At 38.7% G+C, this 15,299-nt stretch overlaps 1 protein-coding gene across 2 annotated transcripts in view; it reads left to right on the top strand.

Annotated features, from left to right (window-relative positions):
* The window catches only part of LOC142138999 (C4b-binding protein alpha chain-like), a 64,580-nt gene that overhangs the window by 38,548 nt on the left and 10,733 nt on the right, over positions 1-15,299 (top strand). For both annotated transcript variants that reach the window (XM_075196213.1, XM_075196214.1), the window contains exons 8-15: positions 751-939; positions 1,077-1,173; positions 2,257-2,336; positions 3,636-3,815; positions 3,960-4,056; positions 4,982-5,061; positions 10,251-10,442; positions 12,705-12,728. In XM_075196213.1, the coding sequence (XP_075052314.1) occupies positions 751-939; positions 1,077-1,173; positions 2,257-2,336; positions 3,636-3,815; positions 3,960-4,056; positions 4,982-5,061; positions 10,251-10,442; positions 12,705-12,728 (939 nt within the window). The remainder of the gene's footprint in view (positions 1-750; positions 940-1,076; positions 1,174-2,256; positions 2,337-3,635; positions 3,816-3,959; positions 4,057-4,981; positions 5,062-10,250; positions 10,443-12,704; positions 12,729-15,299) is intronic.

Genomic DNA, 15,299 nt, shown 5'->3' on the forward strand with positions numbered 1-15,299 from the left:
AAGTATCAGACCAAATGTTTATTTGAAGAGTCTCGTTCGTAAGCAAGTCTGAGGAAGTACCTACTGTTACTCAAGCGCCCATGAAAAGGAGCGGTGGTCTTGCCTACGTAACACAAGCCATAGGCACAGTGGAGAAAGTAAATGACCAATTTAGAGATGCAAAAAATCCAGACGAAGATCTTGTGACCAGTGTACTGCAAGTAGACCAGCTGGGACATTGGTAAAATGCCATTTTTTTTTATATTATTGCCAGGTAAGTTTGGAAGTGGGAGGAACATCTTCAAAATAGATCTTTTATTTGTGTACTATGTACTGTGTAATATAATGGTATTAGAAGGGACCAAGCCCCTCAGTGTATTATTTTGCTTTTCAGTAGGGACTACATTGTTCCCATAATAATTGCATGTCTGTGATGAAGTATGATGTAAAATAGTTATGTATACCACTGTTGAGGGAATATTTTAAAATTAAATACTTGTATTAAGTTTATAATGTCTGAATTTGCTTCATTGAATCTCTCCTTATTAGTATTTTAATCCCATGGAGGGAATTAAATTACCGTTGGTACGGTAATTTTAACGTGGATTCTGCTCAGGGAGTTGTGAGCAAAAATCAGCGTTGAAATTACCGTACTAACGGTAATAATGCTCATCAGTTACCCTAGTAACAGTAATGTTGCGCACCCCACGCCGGGAATTGAATCCCACCCCCCATAGTGTATTTATTGTAGAAATGCTGTTTCTCTTTCAGCTGTGTGTAATCCTCCTCCCACATTTCCTTATATGAAGCCTGATGAAACATTTGCCCACCTTCCCAACTACTTCAGTGGTACGACGGTGCAGTACAACTGCGAACCAGGTTACGAACGTGATCCTAATAAAGTCATTACTATAACTTGCTCAGGCAGAAGCTGGTCCAAGCCTGACCAGTTCTGTACACGTAAGTACTTTTTTCTTTTCCTATACTAAAGCTAAGGTATGAGTTTATATAACGTACATAAGCATATTATGTAATGTGGGTGCATGATTAAGACATGGTGTCAAAAGATAAAACCTTAAGTTACACCTTACTTACAGGTATATCGTGTGGAGATCCAGGGGACATAATGAATGCTGAAAGGTCTGCTCCAGACTTCCTGTTTGGCTCCAAAGCAACCTATACATGTTTAGAAGGGTAAGCGGTGTCCATTGTGGAGTTAAAACGTAGCAGTATATTAATGCTACCTGATTTATTTTTCATTTTGTTTTAATTTATTTTTAGATTTTTAAACTTTTTTTTATTTTTATTATGTAGGCAGATTCTTATAAATTGAGCAAGAAAATTATTAGCAAAATTATTGAATAATAAAGATTTTTTTTGTTGAGAGATATAGATATATATATATATATATATATACTGTTTAAATGAAAAGCTGCTATGTACTGTATAAGATCCAGTACTGTCTACATCTCTCCTCTGCAGGGTCCCCTAAACTGTCCCTGATAACCAGCACTATGAGCTGGTCTGTCCCCTTCCAAAACTGTATTGCAGAATTTACTGCCAATACTCATGTAACATAACTGCTGAGCTGGCAACACATTGCCAGTGACGTACACTGCAGTCTCCATACCTAAGAGGAGAGATGACAGGGACACAACCACATTGGCCCCTGGAATGTTTAAGTGTAACCAAGCACATGTATAAGTTTTTATTCATAGTCTATAGTAGTGTAGTGTTTAGGAAGCTTGATTGTTGAGCAGTGAGTGCCACGTTCATGGTAGTTATATTTTTGTTACGGGATCCCAGATTCCGTGTCATTCAGGTAGTGATATTTTCTTTATACGGATGGAAATATTCTGTTCTGCTCTGGTTATATTTCCAGAATTTAAACTTATTATTGAAAGTAGACTTGTGCAACAGTTGGACTGCCTTATTAAATGCCAATGTCGTTGTTCAATAACTTTAATTGGTTTAATAGACTTGGTACTTAAACTCTCTTTAAATTTGACACCTCCTGCATTGTCTGTGGAATAGCTCTTTGCTCTGAGGATTGAGACTTTGCTCTGAATCTTGATGATGTAAACTGAATGGTCACCAGAGAAAGAGTTCCACACACCAGCGTTCGAAATGTGTTTCCCCTTAAATCTGAATACCACAGTTAAAATAAAATTATTTTCTCTGTAAGATATTTTTCATTGTGACACCAATAAATTGTAGCGAGTATTGCTGGAAATACTTATAACTTTTCAAAATATTATGTATGCGGCTTTATTTCAGGTATGCCAAGAGTTCAGAAATAAGCTACAGAGAATGTCAAGAAGATGGAACTTGGAGCACATCAGATATTGTTTGTACAGGTTGTTATATGTTTTGTGTTTTTATTATTAAACCAGCTAAACTGTTGCTTTTTTATATCCTTTCCCCACACTACAGCCAGTTAGTGCTCGGTCTCTTCACTCTCACAGTCCCATTGTAGACTTGTTTGACAATGTGGCATTTCTATGCAGCACACAACTACAGATAAGATTGGCAGTCAGCACAGTAGATGAAGGGCAGACAAACATGTCTACTATGCATGGCTCTGTGCAGAGTGTACATAACCAAAATGTAGCAACAGTTGAGGCTGTGTTTGTGAGGTCTGGGATTTGTGCAGTCTCTGGTCGCCGCTGGTGTCTCTGTGCAGTCTCTGGTCGCCGCTGGTGTCTCTGTGCAGTCTCTGGTCGCCGCTGGTGTCTCTGTGCAGTCTCTGGTCGCCGCTGGTGTCTCTGTGCAGTCTCTGGTCGCCGCTGGTGTCTCTGTGCAGTCTCTGGTCGCCGCTGGTGTCTCTGTGCAGTCTCTGGTCGCCGCTGGTGTCTCTGTGCAGTCTCTGGTCGCCGCTGGTGTCTCTGTGCAGTCTCTGGTCGCCGCTGGTGTCTCTGTGCAGTCTCTGGTCGCAGCTGGTGTGCCATGAGCCTGGCTATGATCAGGTCACTTTGATAGGTTATCCCGCTATTGAAAACACAGAATTTTTTCCATAGCTCACAGAAGACGCAAGGTCAAATGGTAAAATATTGTGAAGCACCTTTGTCACAGTGTGTCTTAATGCTGTTAAATATATTCAGCAATATTTGCATTGATTAATTATATATTAATCTCAAAATTGTGTAAAATTGCAGCACAAATGTTTCTCTTTTTAAAAATGTTCTAACTTATGTGATCCATTCTTATATTATTGAATGATATTTCTGTCCAATTAACACATTTCAATTGGATATTTTAAATGTAATATTTGCTCCAGCTATCTTGTGTTACTTATTTCTGCTATTTAAAACTCTGAAATTCACTGCATTACATCTCTCTTTTTGTTATTACTAGTATATCTGTTCCTATACTGTACAAATTGCTGAATTGTTTCTTTCTCAGCTGTGTGCGGTTCCCCTCCCACATTTACCTATGCGGAGCTTGATAAAAGCTCTGCCAACCTACCTAACTACTTCAGTGGTACGAAGGGGCAGTACAATTGCAAACAAGGATATGCGTTAAAGTTACCGTACTAACGGTAATAATGCGCATCGATTACCGTAGTTACAGTAATGTTGCGTACCCCACATGGGAAATTGAATCCCCCCGCTCCCCCCCAATGTGTATTTATTGCTGAACTACTGTTTCTCTTTCAGCTGTGTGTAATCCTCCTCCCACATTTTCTTATATGAAGCCTGATGCCCACCTACCCAACTACTTCAGTGGTACGACGGTGCGGTACAACTGCGAACCAGGTTACGAACGTGATCTTAATAAAGACAATACTATAACATGCTCAGGCAGAAGCTGGTCCAAGCCTGACCAGTTCTGTACACGTAAGTACTTCTTATCTCCCCTCCCCCCCCCCCCCTTCATTACACAGGTATGTGTGAATGTAAAAACACCAAATTGTAGTATACAGTGTAATATGTAGAAGAAATAATGTTCATGATTAATCATTAAGCACGTGTTACTTACAGCTGTATCGTGTGGAAATCCAGGGGAAGTAACGAATGCTCGCATGTCTGCTACAAACTTCCTCTTTGGCACCAGCGCAATCTATACATGTGAAGATGGGTAAGCTGTATCCATTGTGGAATTAACACATTGCTGTTGACCTTGTATATAGAATAGCTATTTATTCTGAGAATTGACATTTTCTCTGAATCCTGGTGACATCAACTGTAGAATGGGTTTCGCCTTAAATCTGGTTAATCCAAATTCACCCTTAAAACCTTTACATAGAACTACTGGAACTTAGATATTATAAACTACAGAAGCAATTCTAATTTTAGAATTATTTATTAAAGCGTGCAAAATTTTTCAAAGATTGGAGTTAAGCTAACTTTGTAGACTACTGGTTTAACTTTGTTTTCGGACCGGTTCTTAAAGCCTGTTAAGTGTTCTTTTATATTTCCAAAAATAATGTGTCTAGCCCTATACACACTTTTTGACCAACGTATACTTCGCTTGGTGTCTTCATCTGAACCATTGACAAGCATTAAAGCTTGGTAAAATACTGTATAATGGAGTTGTATGGGAGTGCTCATTACATAGTTTCTATGCTGCTGGAAAGCTTTGAGAAAACCCTTATAACACTTTTTGTCTATGCTTTTAACATGCTTTGTTATTGGACGCCCATGTGTAAGAGTATATGTAAAAATCGAATACCACTGTTAAAATGAAATTACTTTCTCTGTAAAATATGTTTCAGAATAAACATGTAAAGACTGAAGAGGATATTTACTAAATGCGGGTTTGAAAAAACGGAGATGTTGCCTATAGCAACTAATCAGATTCTAGCTGTCATTTTGTAGAATGTACTTAATAAATAACTAGAATCTGATTGGCTGCTATAGGCAATGTCTCCACTTTTTCAAACCTGCAGTTTAGTAAATATACCCTTGAGTATTCATTGTGACAGTAATAAATATTTTCAAAATGAGCACTGCTGTAAACATTTATAATATTTTAAAATGTTATTTATGCTGTTTCATTGCAGGTATGTGATGAAGTCTAACATAAACTACAGAGTATGTCAAGCAGATAGAACTTGGAGCAGAGCAGATCTTGTTTGTGCAGGTTGTTTTTTTATTATTATTCTTCTTTGTATTATTAAACCATTGAAACTGCTGAATAAGGAATGTTCTGTGATGGTTTTTATTTCAATTAAAGTAATCTCTTTAATCTTTATCTTTTGTGTGTTTTATTTACATTTCTTTGGGTGACTACAGGTCCCAGCAGGCCCTGGGTTCCAGGGCATGTTGACACTTGTGGTTCCCCAAATGCCAGCACCCCCTAGCAGCTATGGTTATGCTGCTGTTTGTAATACTACAAGCCCCAGTAGGCCCATACAGTTAATGGCAGCCTGGCCATGGCTGGGACCTGTAGTGTACCAGGGACAATTTTTTTTTTGTTTTACATTAATTAAATTACTGTTACCCCACACCCACCACCCAGGGGTGTGGGAAGAGCCCTAGTGCTATCAGCACAGGGCTGGGTACACCTAGGGAGGGGGATCCACACTTTTTTGGAGTTGGACCCAATATCACCAGAGCATTCAGCCCCGTGCTGACCTGCCTGGGGCTGGTTTGACAGTATCGCAGGGGGACCTCGCATAGTGCCACCAGCCCTGACTGGCAAAGTGTAGTGTTGGTAATAGTGAAATTAGGGGAACTTTAAGCTTTTTGTCTCTCCGATTCTGCTAGTACTAGCTTAGATTGGCAGCACTAGGGCTGATTCAGCTATTTGGTGGGGGGAGGGGGGGAATATTGCCTTTTTAAATGTAGTGCTTTATGTTGATATTGTGACTGTCAACTTTACAACCTGTCAATATCACGATGTTGACATTTTAACCCTGTCCACCCAATGAACGTGCTGACATTCTTACTGTCAAAATTATGGTATCATCATTTTTAATGTCAGCATTTTCATTGTCGAACCACTTTGTACCCCACCAGTTTGTTCATGATTACTTCTATGTGCGGCATCTCTATGTATCACACTCATGTAAGAAAGGCAATCGGCACAGCAGGTAGGATGTACTGCAGACAAACGGATAATATGCATGGAGCTGGGCAGAATGTAGCTTGTGACCAAGCTTTCATTTGGCGACCTGGGTCCCTATTGCAGAAAGAGTAGGAACTCCACTAAACTGTAGCAACAGTTAAGGAGACTTTGTTTAGGAGGATGGTTTAGGGATCTGTGCATATGGCTGCCAAAGTTATCTTTGTGTCATGGCAGTGATGGGCAGGGATCCGGTCACTTTGCTAGTATATACTTTAATGCTATGTGGACAGAGATGCATCACATAAAGTTATACACAAAATGAGCATTCTGATGCTTATGGAAAGCTTTTCATTGCCTTAGGCTGGGTACACACTACAGAAAATTTCTCCCGATCCGATATCGATAACGATTTTACCAACGACTGAGGGGGAAAAAAAAATCCCAATCAGCATGCCGATTCATGTGTACACACTAAATACATTTTACAAAATTTACCTTCAGATCTGTGCTCTTCATCTGACGTAACTATCGGCTGAGAAGATCATGACTCTGCATACTCCATAGAGATCTATGGACACTGTCGGTCGTGAGTACATACACACTGCAGAATTGGAATGACGTTGTTCCATCATTGAATGAGATTTTTAGTCTGGTTTACAAATCAAGTGAAGCGATACGATGTCATTTGGAACGATAATCGTTCATCGTTGCAGGGTACACACTAATGCGATGTCGGGCCAAACGGTCGTTTATCATGTAATTGGCCCAATAATCGTCTGAAAAACCTGTAGTGTGTACCCAGCCTTACTTAAAGTTTCAGATGATGGTGATTGGCAGGACTGAAATGTAAGTGCATTGTCACTAAATGACTCTAGCTAATATACTCCCACACATTGCAGTTACTTGAAGTTCATTAGATTGGGTTCATTGGTAACCATTTTTATTTCTGTATTTGACAATCTAAAGCAGGCCTATCAACCTGCCGCCCTCCAGATGTTGTGAAACTACAAGCCCCAGCATGCCCTTCCAGCTATCAACTGGTTGTCTACTAGCAAAGCATGCTGGGGCTTGTAGTTTCACAAACACCTGGAGGGCCGCAGGTTGGACAGGCCTGATCTAAAGCTTGTAGGTCAGGACTCAAGTCATGTTCTAGACCGATGCAGTACATATGTATTAATACATGTAACGAACGATACATGTGTTCCTGTGACGACAAACTTTAAATGTAATTGCGGAAATAGTTCAGTTATTCTGAGATTAATACTGTGTACATTTGCATTAGTGGTCAGTGTATAAATCTCAAAGAATGTATTTTCTGTCCCTCTTTTGAGAACCTGGAATTTTTACCATAGCTTACAGATAAAGCAAAAGGATACTATGGACTATATCTACTAAAGGGCGGTTTGCTTTTTTACGGTGATTTGAAACTCAGATTTACTAGAGGCCAAACCGCTTGAAAACCATAGTTTAAGATAGCGCCTCATTACAGATCGCCATCCTGATTTCTAACATGATAAAAGTATGAACAGTCAGATTTACTAAGCTGTGGTTTGAGAAACTTCAAGAAAAAAGAGGTGGTTGTGACAGGTGAGATGCTGGTTCAGTTATCTTGTGATTTGGGACATTAAAGGAGGCAACATTGACTTAAGAATTATGGCAGCAATCCTTATGTATTGATTAAGGTGGCAAAAGTAATGTAGAATTGTTTATGGAGGCAAATTTAATGTTTCATTATATAAAGCTACAAAATGAATGTTCCATATATTAAGGGCGCAATATGTTGCCCCCAAAATAAATAAATATTGTCACTATTAGTGATCTAATAGTATTGCGCCCTTTTATATAGTGAAAAATAATTTTGCCCTTTTATATAATGAAAACGTAAATTTTTCTCCATAAGTTTAAATACAAATGTTACCACGTTATACAATAACTATTGGTTGCCCCCATAATTCACAAATCAGTGGTGCCTGCTCTTATGTTCTGAAAGGCAAGATAGCAGTTTGAACCATCTAGCCTATAAGAAGCAGGTATAAATATAAATAAAACCTGCCTTTTTTTCTGGTGGTTTACACTAAACAATTTTCCAGCATCAAACAGCCCTATAGTAAATGTGATGGTTTGGAGCTCTAATTGATTGGGCAACACAGTTTTTAGTAAATCTAGCCCTAAATCCTGTTGACTAAGCTGTAATGTCCAGCATCATATTCAAACATAAAAGATTGTAATAAAAAGCTTGCTCTATATAATTTTTATTAAAATATCAAAAGACATAAAAAAATGTCTCATCAGTTAGCTTGTTATACAAACAGGTGTACAACATGCAGCGTCTACACACCCCTATGAAATTGCAGGTGTTTTGATCTTCCCTTTCTGAAGCCAATCCTTGGATGTGTGCTTTGGATTATGATCATGTTGGAAAGTGAGGTTCCTCTTCATTTTCAGTTTTTTGACAGGCCAACAGGTTTAGTGCAATAGTATCTTGATATTTGGAGATATCCTGACTAGAGCCCCTGTCCCAGCTTTATAGTGTGGTCCAGCCACCCTCATGCTTCATAGGTATTGTGTTTGTGCCAAACATATCTTTTAGATTTAAAGCCAAATGTTCATCCTTGGTCTCCTCAGACCAGTAGACATTTTCCCACATGGTTTGAGGTGATTAAATGTATTTTTATTTATTGTAAAATTTAGACATGTTTGAAGTCATTTGGGTTTAATCACAATGCCTTTCAACGCTGACAGTGTATGGTAATTACATTTGAACATGATTGATTTACTTGGAACGCCGCCTGAGTTCCATTTTGAAAGGTCATACACACATGCAACCCGAGTATTGTAGGTCTTTTAATGTTCACTTTTTCCTAAAAAAATAAATAAAAAAAAATGTTTTTATTTTTCAATTGAAAATTATTGGTGGCCAGATTATGTTAAAGTGGGAAAGGGTCTGGCGTGATTTCTCTTTATTTCAGGCTTTTTATCACCTTCAATTTCAATAAGGCTGTGTAGATTTTTTTATATCCTTTGTATATGGATAATCTTATTTTATAGCTGCGTCCTTGGTACCAGGAGTGCAACAGTTAGCGCTGTTGGTTTTGCAAAGTACTATCAATAGAAGGATTGAACAAGCGATTGGTCCTCATTTTAAATGTAGTAATAAAGAAACCGGACATACCTAATTGGCGCACCTGTTGGTGGATCCTGCACACATACATCACAAAACCAACTACTTGTATGAACCACAATAAAAACCCTGAAAGGGCCAGTGCTCTTATTATACAAACATGTATTTAAATGAAATTAAATTATTTCAATGCAAATATACACAAGTCCAATAACATAAAAATTCTTTCTTATACATTATGCAGAATTTGTTATAGAGTTCTCATAGCATATGAGACTCTTTCCTCTCTTATGCAAGTGTGCTCACAAGAATTCATTAGACCGACAGCGGTGCAAACAAATTCTTTGGGCCTTATTGTGCCAAAGTAACAATTATTAGGCCGTACTGAAGAGGTGATGAAGTTCCTTGTATATTGAACAAAAGTTTAACCAGATCACTGTCCAATATATTAAAATGAAGGCATTAATTCGAATGGTTTTCCATTTATCTAATCTGTTTAATAGCATCAACTCGGAGCTTAGTGTAGCTTAGAATTTATTTCATGTTAGTTTCAAGATGAATATAAGGGTTCCTTTTTTTTTTTTTTTCAGTTTTTAACTTTCATCACTATCTTTTTAATTTGATTTGAATTTTTTTCCACAGCAGGGAAAAAAAAATACTACTTTCTGTAACTTTCTATTTAACAACTTCTCGATAAGATGTGGTGTGTGTTTGTGTATAAATATAGTGTCCTGTTTGGATATGAAACTTCACTTTTCCAATGATCTGTTATTATATTTACAAAAATTTAATTTTTAATCACAATATAGCAAAGTGTGTGTGTGTGGAGTTTCTGACCAGAATGCAGTTTTGGATAGTTTATGACAGGACTGAACCTTCTAAATGTCTTCTAACATCCTTCTGTTTTACAATAGGGACTACATTGTTCTCTTGACTTGTACATGTTGTGTATACCACTAAGACATGCTTAGCTTAGTGATTATGGGAAAATATACTATATTGCAATATTGAAACCATCTGTTTTTATTAATAAATCTGTCATTAATAATGTCTGAATTCTCTCCATTGCATTTCTTATTTTTATTAATAGTATTTTAATTACTGTGTAGCTTGCTGAATGAACTGCTGTTTTTTTCCTCAGTTGTGTGTAATCCTCCTCCCACATTTCCTAATGCGGAGCTTGATGAAAAATCTGCCAAACTACCTAACTACTTCGATGGTACGACGGTGCAGTACAACTGCAAACACGGTTACCAACGTGATCCTAATAAAGAAAATACCATAACTTGCTCAGGCAAAAGCTGGTCCACACTTGAGCAGTTCTGTACAACAAGTAAGTACTTTTTGTTCCTCCAATTGCTAAAGCTAAGGTATGTGTTTGTTCACCTAAAAATATGTATGTGTACATATTCTAAGTGGACATTTTATTAGTTACACCTTTCTTGTACTGGGTAGCGGGTGTGGTACTAATTTCAGACGCAAATAATACTGACACAAAGAATACTGACCCTTAAATGCTGATACTTTAAATAATGACAAGTAGGAAATACTTAATGTCAAAACACTGGCATGCAAAAAATACAGACAGCCTAAATGCCTACATGTAAGAAATCCAACACATAAAATACCGACGGTGTGATTGCCGACCGTGAAAATGGTGACAATCACACGGCATTGAGTGAGTGCAAGCAGGTTTTGCGGCTATAGAGCCACCGGACCTGCGAGCTGTATACTATTAAAAAAAAATAGATGAATTTAATTTATAAAAAAAGAAAGTGTGGGATGCCCCCCCCCCTATAAACACTATTAACTCTAGCGCTGCCAGCCTACTGCTGGTTTCCGTGAAATTGTGGGGTCCCCCTGATATTACTCTGCACTCATCAGCAACAATACTCATGTATGCTGATAAACATATACATTGGGCACCATAAAACAATGATCAATTTGTTTTATGGCACCTAATGTATGAGAAGAAAACATTCCCCACACCATTACACCACCACCAGTCTGCACTGTTGATACAAAGCTATAGGATTCAGGTTACACCAAAATCTGACTCTACTACTTGAATGCTGCAGCAGAAATCGAGATTCATCAGACCATGCTAAGTTTTTCCAATTTTCAACCGTTTTGTTTCGGCGAGCCCAATGTAGCCTCCGTTTCAGATGGTCTTTGTGATGAAGATCTAATTGCTATGATCTCAGTTTATTGGATAGAATTACAGGAAATTCGGCTTTTCAGACATTTTTTTTCTCTGCCAAGGTTTAGAAATTGTTGAAAACATAAATACAATTTAGTTGTGTAAATATGCTCAACAATATCTTTACACCTCAAAGTGTTCAGGTGTGAGCAAAGAAGACACAAATAACGATGTATAAATGTATTGCGCACAAAATTCAAACACATTCTTACAATCATTACCTACCTATATAAAAAGGCAGTTAATTAGCGGTATCCACTTAGCAATCGAGCATACAAAAGAAATAACCACAAAAAAGAAAATAATCTTGAGCACATAATGGAACAACAACAATTCACAGAAACACCTAATTAATCAACTAAATTTCCTGTCACAAGATCAGACCTGATATAAGGAATACCATAGAACTATGTTATGAAGCAAAAATAAGGAACGACCAATGTGATTACCAATCCTTAGATAATGGGTCCTGCAAGGCCTGATTGTTTCAGAAATGATCCTCTGAGGCACTGTCTTCCTAGACTGTATCCACTTTTCAAATTTCAAACAACATTTTGACATCTGTTATCTGCTAATCATAGGATCTCTATGCCTTCCTTTGTCTATCTTTGTCAACTTTACATCATTGCACATTATGTAAAATAGAAAAATAACATACTACTATAAGTAAATAATTTAATTTGTATACCTGTCTTTTTCACAGGCTATCGAAAGCCCTCTGATATCCTTCCTTAATATATTGTTACAATATCCCCTTGGTTACTGAATGTTAGCGAGACAAATCCTTTTGTTGGTCTGCTTGTCACTATTGGGACAACATATATTCTGGGCCATTACTGAATCGCATTCCTTTGATTACAGTACATGTTAAATAAGTGCATATTTTTGAATAAATAGTTTTCACCATCTCGGTCACATTAAGAAATCCTTGTTGCTGATAGAGAGGTGTCTATAATTGCATATTAGATTATAATTAACCTGAAAGTTCTTTAATTTCTTGTGAAGTTAGCTTGTTAATTGTATAGTATTTATAACCATTTCTATTATTTGCACCCAATTTCAAAGTATAAGCATAGGTTATCACAAAATGAATACTAATGTTTCATATTTCATTTTGCAAGCTGGTTGAGAGAAGTCGTGGAGCATAAGAGTCTATAGCGACAATGCGAATGTATTATACCTCATCTTCTGAACTTTAGGGGGGGGGGTTCCTTGCAGATTACAGTACTTTACACACCCTTCTTAACTGTGTAAGCATCATTTTGACAGTTAGATGATTAAAGCACAGGTTCTTGGGTTCCTTAAATCGCCCCTGATAAGTCCATTCACATATTTGAGTTGTAGCCCATAGTAATGATGATATTCTAAATAAATTGTACCTCTTATGTCTTTTAGAAAGCAATGCCCCCATCATCATAGGTAAGTGAACAACATTGTGCTTGGCAAATTATTTGAATGGGCTTTGTTGTGTTTTAATTAGTTATTCAGAATATTATTTAGCTGTGCAAGTTTACTCTTTGGTTATTGGTTAATATATTTCCTGATTAATAAAAGACTGTTAGTACACATGTTAAATTGTTTTGTATACATGAATTAAAATGCTTTCACAGACTAAAAGTGAATACATGTTCTATACAGAGTTTGAATAACCCCCTCTGATCGCTGCAGAAATCCTATGTGGTTCCAGCGATTAGTGTGTTACTTGGCATACTAAATAGCCAGGCCAGCATGCTAATCATTCTCTCTGCCACTGCTGTCTTCCTTCTTCATGTAAGTGCTCTAGGCCAGTGGTTCCCAAACTTTTGCAGTTCGCGGCACCCTTAGAGTCTCCAAATTTTTTCAAGGCACCCCTCCAAAATAATTACTGAGCAGTCCTGTTTTAGAAGTAGTTGGGTAAAAAAATTGTAATAAGTATTTAGGTCAGGACAGAAATACTTATTTAGTTGTATGCAAAAATGCCCCCTCTGCATCCAGGCACTCTGCCCCCTCTGCATCAAGACACACTGCCCTCTCTCACACTGCCCTCTCTCACAATGTCCCCCCTCCTCTGCCCCCTGTTACACTCCTCTGCCCCCTGTTACACTCCTCTGCCCCCTGTTACACTCCTCTGCCCCCTGTTACACTCCTCTGCCCCCTGTTACACTCCTCTGCCCCCTGTTACACTCCTCTGCCCCAGCTGTCGCCCTCTCTGCCCCAGCTGTCGCCCTCTCTGCCCCAGCTGTCACGCTCCCTCTCACTCCTCTGCCGCGCGCCAGCCATAGAAAAAAAAGAGAGCACAGAAACTTACCAATCCGCCGAGCGCCGGGACCCAACAGCCTCCTCTCTCCCGCAGCAGCTTGTTACTGACGTAGATATTCAGTGACAGCTGCGGGAGAGAGGAGGCTGCTGGGTCCCGGCGGATTAGTAAGTTTCTGTGCTCTTTCTTTTTTTCTATGGCTGGCGCGCGGCACCCCTGGGAGCCGCGGCGCACAGTTTGGGAACCGCCGCTCTAGGCTACTAAAAAGGGGTGGCTTGGTGTAGGGGATGTACAGAGGCTGCTCGGAGTACTGAGTGCTGTTTCAATCTGTCCTCCCCTTGGTATTTCCAGAGGTTGGAGGCAGTATTTTTTTGCTGCAGGTTTTTAATATTAAATTAAGTAACACAAAAGGCTCAAGAGGTGAGGAGAGCGGTATATAATGTAAAACTATTTAATGATACAATAATAATGAAATGTGGGTCATATTCACATAGGGGAGATTCATTATAGTTGTAGCAGAAACTGTCTGTGGGTAATGTGGAGAGCTCGCCTCACTGATAGAGTAGAGTCACAGCTCATCTGTTAGTGTTCGCTCATGTTATGTGTTTGTTTTTTTGTTTTGTTTTTTTTTAAAACCTTTTGCTTTGCTGTATAAGAATATGATTGTAATATGCATAGTACTGTATGTTTAATAAAATGTCTTTATTAAATGAAGGGATTATTATACAATATTATTTCCAGCAGCATGATATTTCTGTGTAAGCAAGGCGATTTAGATTAACAGGGCTCAGCTGTGAGAGCAATGCAAGATAAAGGATGTGTTTTGAGCTGTCCACAAACTGTACTGTACCTAGTTTCTCTGTGCGGATATGGACTCTTATTCGGAAGGTTTGGGGCACTGTGTAATTTGGAGTACCGTACCTAAAAATGCAAAAAAATACTAAATTATGTTCCCCCTGTATTTTCCTCACACTGATCCAGGTATCCTCCCCCCTTCCCCATTTAGTAGTTCTCCTTACAATAGTTGTAAGGGAAAATGCTCAGTGATAAATCATCACCTGATAGCTGCAGCTGTTTAACTTTTTGTCAATCCTCCATGGTGGACACTTCAACACTGGGGTATAGAGTGCAGTAACAGAGGCCTGGGCACTTTAAATTTACCGGCAAATGCTTAAACTCCTCCTCATCTTTACTCCCATTGGCTGACTTCAGTCCTTTTCAGTGCCATTGGGCCAGAACCAACAACGGCACCATGCAATGGAGGTGCATGACATTCAGGTAAGCGGCTCACTGCTCCTCCTGGAATGATGAGCCGTCAGACGGACACTAGAAATGAATGACAGTGAGCAATGGGATATTCCGGACTGCTCACTGTTCTTTCCCTCATCCTCTCAGTTGTAGTACCTACTTTGTGAAGTGTGGGTCAGACCTAACCATATATTTTGTTTCTCATGCAGATTGCAGTCCTGTTATCTTCTTCCTAGTGAGGATAAGGGGAAATGTGAATCCCCACCTAAAAGCGATGCTCCCATAGCTCGCCTATTCAAAACCACCACCATTCTGATTCTGAATTACTTACGGGATAGCATGGATCGGAAAATTGAAGCCACTCTTAAAATTCTATAAATGCAGGGGCCTCCCATAGACAAAGCTTACCTTCAGTTTTGGTGAATAACACGGTAGAGAGGTTGTTGGAGCAACTGGCAGAGGTTGTGGAGTCTGACAAACCAAACTCAGACTTGCTTACTCTGGAG

The sequence above is a fragment of the Mixophyes fleayi genome, chromosome 2, assembly GCF_038048845.1.
Source record: "Mixophyes fleayi isolate aMixFle1 chromosome 2, aMixFle1.hap1, whole genome shotgun sequence".
NCBI classification, from domain to species: domain Eukaryota; kingdom Metazoa; phylum Chordata; class Amphibia; order Anura; family Limnodynastidae; genus Mixophyes; species Mixophyes fleayi.